At 38.3% G+C, this 14,265-nt stretch overlaps 1 protein-coding gene across 2 annotated transcripts in view; it reads right to left on the bottom strand.

The window, feature by feature from the left end:
• The window catches only part of unc5ca (unc-5 netrin receptor Ca), a 191,885-nt gene that overhangs the window by 66,706 nt on the left and 110,914 nt on the right, over positions 1 to 14,265 (bottom strand). For both annotated transcript variants that reach the window (XM_044195537.1, XM_044195538.1), the window contains exon 4: positions 639 to 742. In XM_044195537.1, coding sequence (XP_044051472.1) covers positions 639 to 742 — 104 coding nt within the window. The remainder of the gene's footprint in view (positions 1 to 638; positions 743 to 14,265) is intronic.

The raw sequence follows: 14,265 nt of genomic DNA, 5'->3' as shown, positions 1-14,265 counted from the left end.
GAGAAATGTTTCAAAACAAGACAAATGTGAAATAATTTTATGCTAACGTTCAATTTGTTAATTTATTAAACATTGTCCTTGCTTGTATTAAGGTTACATAATTAAATTTTGCTACTTTGATTAGGTCCAATTCATTGTTTGTCTCAGTTACATAGTTACTAAATGAAAATTTAGGATTATCCCTGTTGGAATGGGTGTTTACAGTTATTTTAGTTTTGAGAAATTAAGTCGTATCAGTTTTTGCTTTAGGCATAACACTAGTAAAAAATGCTATTTACCAAAATTTGTCAAAAGGCTCAGTATACATCTTTATTCAGCACAGCCTTCAACCACTGACGGCAAACTGTGGAAGAGTGCATGCACCCATCAAACCACTCTGTTCTGCTGTCTGTCATTCACAGTTCCAGGCAATTTCAAAAAGTGTCACATCTGTAATAAGTGACTTTTCTGTGGCACTTTCAAATTATTTCCACTTGATGACTTTTATTTTTACATCTTTTTACATCCTCTGTTGTCTTCATTCTATCATCCTGTCTCTTCAGTCACTCTCTCGTTCTGTTCTACAAGTCCTCTCTCTTAATCTCACATCTTGCTTTATAGTCACCTCAGGCGGAGGTTAACAATAGCACTCCACATACCTCAGCAGCTGGTATGCCCTCCGGAGGGCGACACTGTAACAGCACTTCCTGCTCCAGAGATACTTCCTTTCCCAGGGGTTCCTGTTCGAATGACTTCTTCAGATCTGAGAAGAGAAACAAAGGAAACTTAATGACTACTACAGGACAGGCATTAGGTGAACCAGAGAGCATTTGACAAAACATCATACATGATCACATCATAATGATACTGAATAACATATAGATTTTACACGTAATACTGTTATGATGTGGCAGTGAAAACTTTGCTTGGGTAACCAGTGAAAAAGCTCATGTTGCATAATGTGGTGAGAGCAGTGAGCACTGATAAAATGTGTCAACTGAAGTCGAGCCCATTTAATTTAAACAGGTAAACTACATGTGTTCATACTGGTATTAAGTTATTTAATCTCTAACTAGGACAACCCTGGAAACACGACACACAACAGCAACACCAATAATCATATCAAAGGACAAAAAGTCTCAATGGAAAGCGGAGGTGTGTGGGAGGCCATTTTGCAAAAGTATCCTGTGACTCAGCAGTCCAGACGATTCAGGAGATGGTGCCATGTCACTGGAAATCGGGCTCATTACCTCATTTCCACAGCAACAATGACACAGTAATTATGGAGTTGGTGGTTGAAGTCAGCCATGCATATGTTGACTTCTCCCACTCTCCTGTCACTTTAGAAATATATACAACAAGGAAAAACACTTAGCTGTATATTCTTAGTGTCAACTAATGCTCACACACGGGTGCACACACAGATACACATGATTTGCATTTTACCAATGTAGTTACAACAGTTTTACACACACACACACACACAGCTGATCATGCTTTTAAGTGCTTTAGCTGCTTCACACACTAAACACAGGCTGCTTTGTTGGTTGCTAGCCCCTCAATCACGATGCACAATATTTAAACCTTGCTTTCATTCCATATAGACTTGCCAGAGTTCGGGGATCTCAAGCAGGCCAAAGACAATAAATGATTCACACTAATGGTCCACATGCTGTGATAAATGACAGCATTACAAAGCAGCATGGAATGCACTGCCATTTCTTTCACAGAACATTTCAGAGAGGGCTCAGCTGTTTTCATTTTGAGGGGAAAAAATGCTCACAGTAGCAGACTTTAAGACAATTAGCCAGACATTTTAATAAGAACAACAGAAGACAGAAAGACAAAAGAAAGGAGGATAAAGAGAAAGCATTAAAGGACAGGAATGAAAACACAAAAACCCTTGTGGGTGGATGGATGGATGGATGGATGGATGGATGGATGGATGGATGGAGGGAAGGACAGTTTTGTTTAACTAATCTTTATGCTTAATATTTTTCTCTGCATCTATGTTTCTCTCACTGCCATTCTTCTCAACATTATTAATTGAGAAAGTTCAAAAAGGAACCCCTCTTAAGCTGTGTATGTTGTATGTCATTCTGTCTTTCACTCTTAACCTTGTCTTTCTCTAGTTTGATTGATTCCACCTATTGGACAGAGTTAAAAACATAATTAACTGCTTTCCTGTTCACCTCCCTAGTCTGCTGCCACAGAGTATACTGTGTGCATGTATCCCTATATTGGCAGCTGAGCTTAACACATGTTAAAATAATTAGCCTGCCATAGTAAAAGGCTATAAAACAAACTGTAACCTGAGACGAGTGGCAGTATTGCGGGACTTAGCAGATTACTTTATTTATGGTGCTGATCAGGTGGTGTGATGGATTTCTAAATAAGAACATATGGAGGAGATGAAGTAGGGAAAAACGAAAACATGATTTCTTTTTCATCCAAGCTTCTGGGGGTAACTCAAAGGTTTATGGTTTGATTTCTCCAAGAAACTGTATGTGAGTATATAGACTCAACATGATGTGGATAAAAGGATCTGCAAAACTGCCCTTTTTATCCATTCAAATTCTATATCACAACTTTGAAGTGTATCTGCAAGACTACAGCACTGTAAGCTGACAAAAAACACACACTTTGAACAACACAAACTGGCTAATACACTAATAAACACTAATACATACAGTAATACATGTGTCATGTGGTGAAAAGATTTGGGGTGTTACATTCTGTGTACACACTTATGTCTGCATGTGTGTACATACAAATATTTGTTTGTGTACACATGTGCATGGATGTGTTTGTGTTCCTCTGTGCATGGGAGAGCAAGACTTGTAACTGGCTGATTAAGTGTCACATGTCACATATTTAATGAATCTAAGCAAATACGGATGATTAATTACATTGGCTACATATCTGAAGATAAGTGATGTGCGTATTTCAAAGTGATATGAGGTTTGTTAATATGGCAGCTTTAACAGCAGTATTTAACTGATACAATCTTTGAGATATTAATACTAAAAACTTTTTCACTTTGAAGAGTTTAGGAGTCACTTTGTTAGTTTGTAAAGGATGGCTGCAGCTATGGAAGACAAATCCACTCACCTTCTTTAGTTTTTAAAAACATACAGAAAACTTTCATGGGAGGGCACAGTGTGTGTGTGTGTGTGTGTGTGTTATCCTTGTGGGTGTCCTTTTACTCTCCTGGTTCCCAGGTGTACTCTTAATCACCGTATCCGTCAGCTGTGGTACAACATTGGCGGACACACACAGACACACACACTAGATAGAACATTTTTAATGCTGAACCGGTCGACTCAGAGTCACTCTCTGGGTATTTCATCAGGACAGTCACCTTACAATGGCTAATAGACATAGAAGGAGGCAGAGAGAAAGAGAAGCGGTAATCGGGGGGGGGGGAATAGCAGGTGGAGGGTTGAAAGATGAGAGGCAGAAAGAGAGAGAAGGAAGGAGGGAGAAGTTGAATTCATTAATTCATTCAGTAGAAGCTCAGTGAGTCCATCTTATATCATCTGTATTTATCTGCCTTATCTCTTTCAAAACCAACCAGCAATCCATCGCATATCCCAGCCATCAATCTGACTTTGATTACATCTCCTTTATCAAGATCCCTATCTTACTCACAAAGACAAGGGGCGAGATAATATGTGTCTAGCTTCCAAAAGCATAAGAACTTTGAATCCAGCCTTTTAAAAAATTATTCACACATGCTGGTTTTATCATTTTGAATTTATAATCATGAATCACTCCCTCCCCCATTCATACAGACAGGTTTAAATAGTGGAGAAGCTTAGGGGAAACCATCGTTATTAAACACTCCTGAGCGATGTTCTTGTGAGCTCACATGAGGAGATGATTTTTGTGCCTTGAACTACACAAATCGTAAATCGTATTGTGTGGAAATGATTTAAGGGAAAACCTTTAGTTTAGCTCAAAGTGCAAAATGAGCTATTTGCATGTAGTGATCTGGTCAAAGCCTTGGATTTTAATAAAGTAGTGGATAGTTTTGTACAGAAACTACTGAGGAAGAAATGTCTGTTTTAAGGTAAGACACACTGTTACTGTGTGTTTGTGGCTGTTTAATGAATAGCGCAAAAGTTTGTCAGGCTGTATAATTAATGCTTTGGTGATCAGACTGTGCATTTCAGTGTGTGACTTGGTGACAGCTGATACATATGGCATGCTGATGGCTTTAAATGGAAAATGCATCACGTAGTTATGCTTGTAATATTTAAAATTTTTAAAATCACAAGTGTGCAGTCTCTTTTCACAATGTCCTGTAAACTGTAATAATACTTATCAAATTGTATAAACAGTTTATTATGAGTGAAATTTTGGGTGTATACACTGCAGGTACCAGAGTTTTGCACTAGACAACATAAGACATCTGGCATATATTGAGTGGTATATTTTGATGGTAAGCCACGGGAAGTTCATACATGCTAACATTACTAATATTCAGAATAAGGAGGCTTCTGTACTTCTAACTTGTGCAGGCAAACAGCAAAAATATGTAATATATGCTAACAATGTATATCGATCGAGGCATGGAGTAAAAAAGTTTTGGAAATGTGAAGACAAGTAATGTATACAAACTCACGTCTAAAAAGTAATTGTTTCTAAATACTAGAATAATGAAATATTGGCAATTGTTTCCCCTCCTTTGCTTTGCGCACAGAAAACAAAACCAGAAGAGTCAAATGTCGCCTAGTTGTACAAAGAGGGGAATTCAGGAAGTTCCTATTTTATGCAAATGTCCTAAGACACGTGTAAGCAACAACTAGTAGCACTCGTTAACCCTGACCCCAACTTTGCTAGGACCAGGACTGACTTGAGGGCAGATATGGTACCCCGATGTCAGTCATTCGTGCCAGTTTGTGTGTTATTGTTGTACAATACAGTTTCAATAACATATATTCCATGGTAAATATTGGAAAGTTAGGAGCTACTCTGTAATCAGTAGGAGTTGAGCTACAGACTCAGGAGAGGTAAGAGACAGCCTGCCACATTTGAATCTGTATATGTGAACGAGGCGTTAGAGGTGATCATGCTGTCTGCTTTCTAGAGATACACCACTGACAAAGCTTGTAAGATTTCCAAAATTCTCCAGAACATCTTCCCACCTAAATGATGAGGTTTAATGTCATGCAATATAAATCTAATCGTTATCAGATTCTGTGTGTAGAGCTATTTTGGTTAAGAGAGTTATGTGAGGACACGGAGCATTGCTGAGGCTGAAATATAACTTCATAATACAGTCAATCCCTGTGGGGGACGACAGCCTGAACAGAGCATGATGGTTCATTATGGGAATAATCACCCAAAGCTTTAACCCTAAATCCACCACATGGCTACCCAAACAACAAACAGAGACACACGTAGATGGACAGACAGTGAAAGACAAAAAGAGAATGATAAAGACAGAGATAATGTCACAGTGAGGAAAATACACATTGGGGATGGAGACAAACAAGCAGACACAACACATATATGGAGGCAGAACAACTACAAACACAAATAATAGGATACTCACAGTGGGACTGAAAAACAGACTTGAACACGTTACCACAAATGTGCAAAAACAACTGTACAATGAGGAGGGATAAGACACACTCCTCTCATGCCAGCCAATTCCAGGAACAATTTCCTGGTCTTAATTAGTGAGGGAGATGGTGAAATGAGGAGTTGGTTGTGAGAGTTGATTTCCATAAAGATTGAGAATGAAATTAAAGGAGATTAAAGCAAACTGCTCAGGGGATGAACAGACAGCACACACACGCACACATATTCAGACATGGTGTTAAGCTAGCGGGCTATGACAGACAAAATTTCGCCAATCTGGTAGCAATAGCGCATGCGTGTTTGAGAGTGTTTGTGTTTTAGAGAAAGAGGGAATGTGACATTGTGTTCACGACACCGGGGGACCATGAATTCACGTCAATGGAAGGTGTGTGTTTTTGTGCATGTGTGCAAATATGTGCCCGAGGGAAATATGTGCACAGGAGAGGAGGGACAGCTGTGTCCTTTCAATTCACTGACCCCACTTCACTCCCAAACTGCAGATAACACTATCCAGCTTCATAAATATAACAAAAGCAAAGATAAATTCACTAAACAACTTAGAACTATCACAGGGTTGAAAAGTACAAAGGGCAACCTTGTAAAGCGTTCTTCAGTGTGAACTCCCTTATATAGTATACACACAATAAAGCAGTGTAAGCATTTATTCAAAAATGACCTTTTCTTGCATAAACTCCTCTTTCCCTCTCTCTCAGCCTTCTCGTCTCCCTCCCTCTGTGTCTTGCTCCACCTCCTTCCCTCTCCGTCTAAAACTTCTTCCACTGCTCAACTAAAACTGTTATTATGTTTGTGGTTAGTTTGTTGCCTCAGGCACCTCTACATAAGCACATTTCAGAGCAATTATCCAAAATGGGTATCTCCGCCTGCATGCTACCCTTGCCAAATCATAACGGTTTCCCCTGGTGGAGCTGCTCAAGCAATAAAGAGCAATGTGAGATGCTTGGGAAGAAAATAGCAAGCAAAGTACTCTCCTTTACTCTCAGAGAGGATCATTTGGACATCCAATTTCCTGCACGATGGCATACAATGGAAAACAATCAGACCTCTGGCTTAGAAAAAACAAACTAAATGATGTAAGTGAAAAAGCACACAAGAGGGAAAGATAAAATTTAATAAACATTAGAAAAAGTAGAAAATGTAAATGGATTTGTAATTAAAACATTTGTATTAAATGATAAAAATCTTGTAAACCATGTTGTAAAGTTGTAAACCATGAAGCCTTGTATGTCTTGAAAAGTCATTAAATGCTGTGATTTTGTCAAAAGTTACTAAATAACTTTTTTTATTGAAGTGCTGAATATGATATTTAGCTTGTTAACCATCAATTTTATGTTCATCCAACAGGTTTTGAAATGGCATTCATGGAATAACTCATTTACGCAAAATCACAAAAATCTTGACAATATGAGCTTTTTTCATGACAACATGAATATGTCCTGAGGCCATAGGGTATTTAGTGTTAGTGCTGTAGCAGTTTATGGTTGGCTCTTCAGTCTTCAAGCACTTATACTTATGTCTTCAAATGCCAATAAAGCTCCAAAATATCAAAAATGGAAGAAGTGAAGGTAGACTGTGACCTTGAGTATCACAATCATTTTCATTGTGGTTCTATAGGGAGTCATTTTCTATAAGTGACTTTAGAGAGTCTCTTTCCACTTAAACCAGTTCTTTCACTGAACTCTCCACTCTGTCATTTCAATACTTCACAACCTGTGATCAGCTCTAGACATCAGACAAGGTCTTTCCATCCACCATCAAGTTTTGAAAAAGCAAACAACTCTCTTCGCTGACATAGCACCGGCACTCTGAAGCACAACCCTTCCTCTGGATTCTGGGTTTTAAAGTGACTCATTAGAACTAAAAACAGCTCAAGGGCCTGTCAACTACCTGTAGGTTCTGCAAATACCAAGAAGGGGCATGTTTCTGAGTGAAACTGAATGAGACTGTTCTCTTTAGATCCCCAGGGAAAACAGATTATGGTTTCAAAATATTGTAATGTTAAAATCTAACTATATATATTTTCAAATAAATATTTCAATAAAAAAGAAAAAAACTTTTTCTGTTAGTCTAAAAAATTAGCACTGTGTCATCACAGGCCGTTCTTCCCTTTTGACTATTATTTGTAAGAGTCTGTTTTTATGCTATTCAATAAAAAGTCTTTGTTACTTTGACATAAATAGGAAACTGTGCTCCAGCAAAAAACAGACATTTATGAATTGACCAAAATCTTTGTGAACAACAGTGCATTAAAGTAGCAAAAGAAAAGGACAGTGCATATTAGCTTTATTTCAACTGAAAAAATATTTTAGACTCTGGCGATGCATTGATCACTTTGCGAAATAAAATTCAGCCATTCAGAGTTATCTGCCTTGCCTAATACACATGCTGGCTAAATCTGCCATTGTACGTAATGCTTAACAACTCAATTTCATTGAGTTTGTTTTTACAAAGACCTTTTTTTTGTTTTAACTTTAGACTTACATATAACATATGGTTTTGGGAGACACTTCAGCAACTCAATAAAACATGACGATCCCTTCTGCCTCCCTGAGGGTGGTTCCTTTATTTCTCTCTAAAACCAATGTCGTTAATGATATAACAGTACAAAAACGTATACAATGTGAATCGATATATACTGTATATATTTTTTTTTTCACACTTGTGAAAGTGACTTTAGTTTAGTGTGACTAAATCAACATTGTGGCTTACCACCTTAACACTTAAGAGTAAGCTGAGGCAGTCCTTGACATCTGGGAAAAAGCTCATTGGCTTACAGCGATGGTGAGACATCATAACCACACATCCAGACAGACACACACACACTATGGGTTCTCACTATAAAAATGTTTATTCAGTGTTTGTGACTCTCTTAAAGCCAGAAACCAAGACTCTTGATGATGTCATCCAGAGAAAAACACTGGTTTCCCACTGACATCGTTCCAGGGTGAGTGTAGAGGGATACACATTGTGGATCTTTTGGTTCATACCAGTTTTGATTTGAATATGCATTAATGAAACAACTAAGCATGCCATTTCATGCAAAAACAGTAAATGTCAGAGACTTTGGTTGTTGGGGCAATTTGGTTTCTGTGCTGCTGAGCAAGTTTCATACCAGAACAGTTGGCTAACACACTGCGGTTGTTTTCAGTTGCTGGGTTACAAATGACTGCCTATATTGTTGTAAGCTACAGGCAGGTTTGGTTCTAATCAATGCTTAAAATCTAACAAGAAATCCCTGTTGAGCCTTGTTTTCCTTCGTCTAATGCATCCATGATTGAAGGGAAACCTAAATACATGCAGCTGAGACATTTGCATCATAAACAAAACAGAAAAATTCACTAACAGACATTTTCCAGTTGACACAAAGAGCTGCCTGGGTTTCTGTGTCCCTGAGTGTCTGGACTCCTGATTGCTATGCACACGTCTCAGTGGAAGGTGGCAGAACAAATTGCCATCATCTGAAATTTGTGCGTGTCTGGGTCTTTGTGTGTGCATTGGTGTGTGCATTGGTGTGTGTGTGTGTGTGTGTGTGTGTGTGTGTGTGACCTTGACATATTGCTAATTCGTTGAAGGAGAAAGACTTGACCTGATAGCTGCAGGGCCAAAGAGCATGACTGACACTGCATGCACATTTGTGTGTATGGGTCTGTGTTTCGCTTACCCCTGTGTGTGTGCCTGCAATGCTGTGCATGACTAAGTGAGTGTGAGAATGTGTGTGTGTGTTCGTCTCACCTGCTTTATAAACTTAAATTAAGCTGCCTGCGCCACCCATAACTCCGCTAAAGTGCCCTGCTCCAAAAAAAAAACAACAAATCGTGCAGAGATTTAATATCTCTGATTGTGTGTTCGACACTTTTACAGCCACAACACTGACTGCCATTATCCAGCTACAAACTGCGCATTTAGTTAATGCCTTGAAGTGTTAATTCTACAGTTATTAAAACAGCCTGGAGATGCTGGAGAATGAGAAAGATAGAGGAAAAAAAGAGAGCATGAGTGACAGAATGAAACAATAAGCACATGATGAGCAAAGCCAGAAAAAAACTAAAAGAGGAGGAGACAATGGGAAAGGGGAAATAAGAAAATGAGTGGGAAGAGGAGATGGAAATGTAGGAGAAAAATGCTGAATTGCTATTGCATGGAGTGGTAGAAAAGACAGTTTGCTCAGCAAGCTCTAGCTGCCAGGAAGCATTTTAATCACAACAGTAGATCCAAATAGGAGCCGAAAGCGGGGTAGGTCAGGAGGTTGGGTCGATTTGAAGTAAAAGGTTATCGCAAGAGGGGGCTGAGTGTAATCAGATCTGGTTAAGGGAAAAATCACTGTTACAACGGAAAGAGAGAAAGTGAAGGACGGAGGGACAGACAAAGTCAGAAGGAAAATACGTACTATACAGAAAAAGGAAGAGATCTGAAGAAAAAGAGAGAGTAAAAGTAAAAGAGAGACACGATTTCTATCATCTTTCACGTTCCTGATCAATTGGCCCTTCTTAGAGGCATCCTCCATCACCATCTCTCCACCTAACCTCCAACAGAGGTCTTACGTGTGTGAAATACTATATACCCTGTGTGAAGATGTTGATTGAAAAAGTGGAAAAAATGGATAGGTAGCATTGCTTTTGATACAGTGTAGAACTTTTTTCTTTTTAATTTAGCGTAGAGGATTTATGATTTAGTGTAGAACACCGACTGCCACTCAAAAACTGGGCAACAGACCAAATTATGTAAATAAGACCACATACAGCATTGTTTTAGCTTCTCAATGATGCAAAGTAATCTGAGCAAACATGTTATTATAAGTAGTAGTAATATTAAGTAGAGGATTTTTGGTGCCTTGTAGAACTATTCACGGTGTAAATAATACATTAATGAATCAGACTGAGGTAGACTCCTATAATATATGTAGTGAACACTTGTAAGGAATACAAAGTGTATTAATTGGCTAAATGGAAGTTATCACTGTATTGATGATACATATGTATTTCAATGAATATACATTGTTAAACTGAATAATGAAGGATTGCGTAAAGATGGATTCTTATAGAGTATAGATACACAAAATGTGGTGCTTTTGTTTTCTCCTAGCACTTTTAGATGCAAAGCCTCTTTATGAGCTGTAGGCGGAATTCACTCACTCACAGGATCATGATAAGTTAGGCGTGCTCCAATACGTTGTCTGCAGTCATGCTCGAAATTCAAAATGAGGCAAGAAGTAAAATGCAGAATGGACGAGATGGAGGAAAGCCTTTACTGTGCTAGTTATTGTTTATTCATTGTGTAGTCTCAGTCAACATGTGTATGAAATCTGGAGTCGTCCAATTCATTCTTAAATTATGGCTAAAAACCTATTTTGAGGTCACAATGACCTTTGAGTCAAAAGTGTCACCTATTCAGTCCGACCAACTATCAAATATAGTCACAATCTCTTCTTCTGTTCCTGAGTTATGGTGTTGAATAATGGCCAAAAAAGTGTTTTTCTAGGACATCATGATGTCACAGTGAAGTGGACCTTTGACCTTTTGGGTAAAAAATGTAATCTCTTCATCGTAGTATCCCATTAAACATCTGTGTGAAATGTTGTCAGAATTACTGCATTAATTCTTGAGTTATGGCCAAAAACATGTTTGTAAAGGTAATTTTGAGGTCACAGTGACCTTGACCTTTGAGTCAAAAGTGTCACCAATTCATTGTCTGACTGTCTGAAATATGATCATCAATTCTTGAGTTATGACCAAAAACATGTTTTGTGAGGTCACAAATTTGTGCCAAATTTGCAGAAATTCCTTCCAGGTGTTCCTGAGATATCGCGTTCACGATACGGCATAGAGGCATAAAAAACCTAGATAAAACAGGAAAATTAAGGTGAGGTGAAAACTGAGGTGTGTAAGCTTGGACTTACTGTGATCAATGTGGCACTACTTGCTGGAAGCTGGTATTACATGATGATATTGATGGTAGGGATACTGTAAGTCAGAGTAATGCAGACACACACACACAAACACGTATGCATGTATACACTCAGGCGCTCATACATCAACTACCTTGTTGAAAAGGTAAGCCACTGAACAATATGGCTTTCAGTGCTATGTGTGCATTTCCGTGGTGCTGGTGTCTGCATTCATGTGTTTACCTCGGAGAATCTCAGAAGCCTGTATACGTACACTTGCCTGCATCTGTCTCTCAGCATGTATCGGCCCGAACGTAAGCCAAAAACAGCACATTACCCAGCTTTCATTGCACCCTGAGGAGGGCCCATTCCATTTGAGAATGTTATTAGCGGAGCTTAGAAGGATATTTCTGACTGTGTCACTAACTCTCTGCTGACAGACAGAAAAACATCCTCACATACCAAAGCAATGCAGAGAGTGGTTCTAAATTCAAATGGTCTTTAAAGCTCACAAGCCAAATTAATTGAGAAATATGTTGCTGTGGTATTACTACACAAGTGTAAGCATATACTGCATTGTATATTGTGTAAGCTTGACTCAACTAAGGTTTCTATGAATGTACTAGTGTATAATTACCACATTAAATAACCTGGCACAGTTTCAATTTACATATGATGTAGTAGTCTACAGAATATATAACCACTCTCTGAACCAGTTTATAAGCTTAATACAGTATGTTACCTATGCACAATGCAATTTGTGATCTGTAAATGTAATGTATGAAATGTAAGTTTGTTTTTATAATTATCTCTTTATTTTGATCATTTGTTCTGTGTTTTATTAAGATTAAACACCCAAAATAAATTAATAAAGTGTGTGTGCAAGTCAGTATGTAAATGAATAAATGATGCAACCCAGCCCTGCAAAAGTGAAAATGCGAGACATTATTTACAGCCAAATAAAATAACTTGAATGAAAAACAAGGGTCAACATAATTGATTTCCTTCTGCAGCATGAATAAGACCAACCTGGGAAAACAAGATTGCGTGTCTGTTAGAGAGATACTGTCTGTTAAAGTACTACATACAGGGATGTGTGCAGTTTGTCAGCAGAGTGTCTGCTGAATGGACTCTATCAAAGCCCCCAGTTGTCCTTTTGAGAGTTCACTCAAGCAGAGCCACACTGTCAGTATAAGCCATGTAAACCGGGGAGGTGGGGTCGATTTTGTTATTGGTATTTCTTTTCTGCTTGACCTATCTATAACCTGAGCACTCAGAAAAGTCCCAGTTGTCTTATATGGCTGAAATGACCAGAGCAATGACGCTTGGAAAACTACTGTTGTGGGTTCAATTCTCAGGCCAGTGAAAGGAGCTTTGAAGGAACAATCCATTCTGTTATATGAGGCTTACATTGAAAGAACAAACAAGGCTTTTTAGGTGATTTCTACCAAACATCTCAAATCCCTTGCTACGCAGTTTCTGCAGAGCCGTCAAGTGACCATCACTCACAACAGGATTCAACCTTTTCTTTACCCCGGACTGTTGTTGGGGTCTAACAATCCTAAAATGATTTCTGCATGTGATCACTGTGTATGCAGTGTTACATTGTAACCCTGTCTGCTAGAGTGATATTGAGTCTGGTTGGGTTTAGTCTGGCCTGTGTTCTTTTGGTGACCTTATAGTCAGACTCCCAGTTGTCATATTAAATTCTTCACCATACCATAACAGGAAGCTGCTGATGGTAGACTAAAGTTATAGAGCTAAATCTCTGCTTAGAAAAGTTCCCCACCATGTATCATTTAATGTAAAATGAGAAGTGGCGGTTCTAACCAAATACAAGTTTTTTCCTGAGTCTTGAGTGTTTCTAGTTAAAATGTATACCTTATGACAGTAATGTGCCTTAACACATAAAAAAAATAGCAGTAAAGTAAAAATCTTTTATTTTCTTTTAAAACAAAATCTAACCTAGCTTTTGATGCTATTCATGATCTTAATTTTTCAGCAATAAAGAATCAATATGTTCTGTAAATACCTCTCTATACAGTAGTTTTCATTGTTACAAAGCAGGGATTATACCGCGGCCAAACGACCAGTGCCGTGGATGCCCCGGAGTGTGGCCGTAATGCCCCTTCTAAAATGAACTAACCACGCAGCCAGTTTGGCATGCTCTGTTTTGAACTGGCCATTGTGCCCTTAAAAGGAAGTTGTGGATTTCCTCATTTAAAACTACATGTGACGCAGCAAATAAATCCATGTTTCCCAGTGTCTCCGTCATCACACTGGACATCAATAGTAGAGTGAGATTTCTCCATGGATTTCTCCCACTATTGCAAATATAGCTGACTATGTTAACTTAAACATTAACAGCTAACCCGCTAGCTAAGACTTTATAACTTGTATTCTAAAATGGCCGACTCATAACACGGTCTTCACCCACTAAAATAGCTCAGCTAACCAATGAAGAATAGGAGCGAGGTGAGTCATTTTTGTGACTGCTCCTATGATCTCAGACTCAAATGCTAATAGTTGCATGGGTGCTGAAACTTGTTCAGATTATTTTGGTCACCCTTAGCCTATTTATAGACTTTATTTTATCATTACAATAACCATTAATATAATGAATTGTTCACATTTTTAAAAAATCAATCAGACAGCATTTTGTGGAAAAGTCAAACATTCAGTGTAAGGTTACAGTTTAAATAAACTCAGTACTGTTTTTCAATACACTAACTCCTAATTGTTGATTGTATACTGTTTAGTCTTCATATGTCATTATGACTTATTTTTATTGCACC

Source organism: Siniperca chuatsi, linkage group LG5, assembly GCF_020085105.1.
Source record: "Siniperca chuatsi isolate FFG_IHB_CAS linkage group LG5, ASM2008510v1, whole genome shotgun sequence".
In the NCBI taxonomy this organism is placed as follows: domain Eukaryota; kingdom Metazoa; phylum Chordata; class Actinopteri; order Centrarchiformes; family Sinipercidae; genus Siniperca; species Siniperca chuatsi.
The sequence above is the reverse complement of the archived record's forward strand: the minus strand, read 5'-3'. Positions and strand labels throughout refer to the sequence as shown.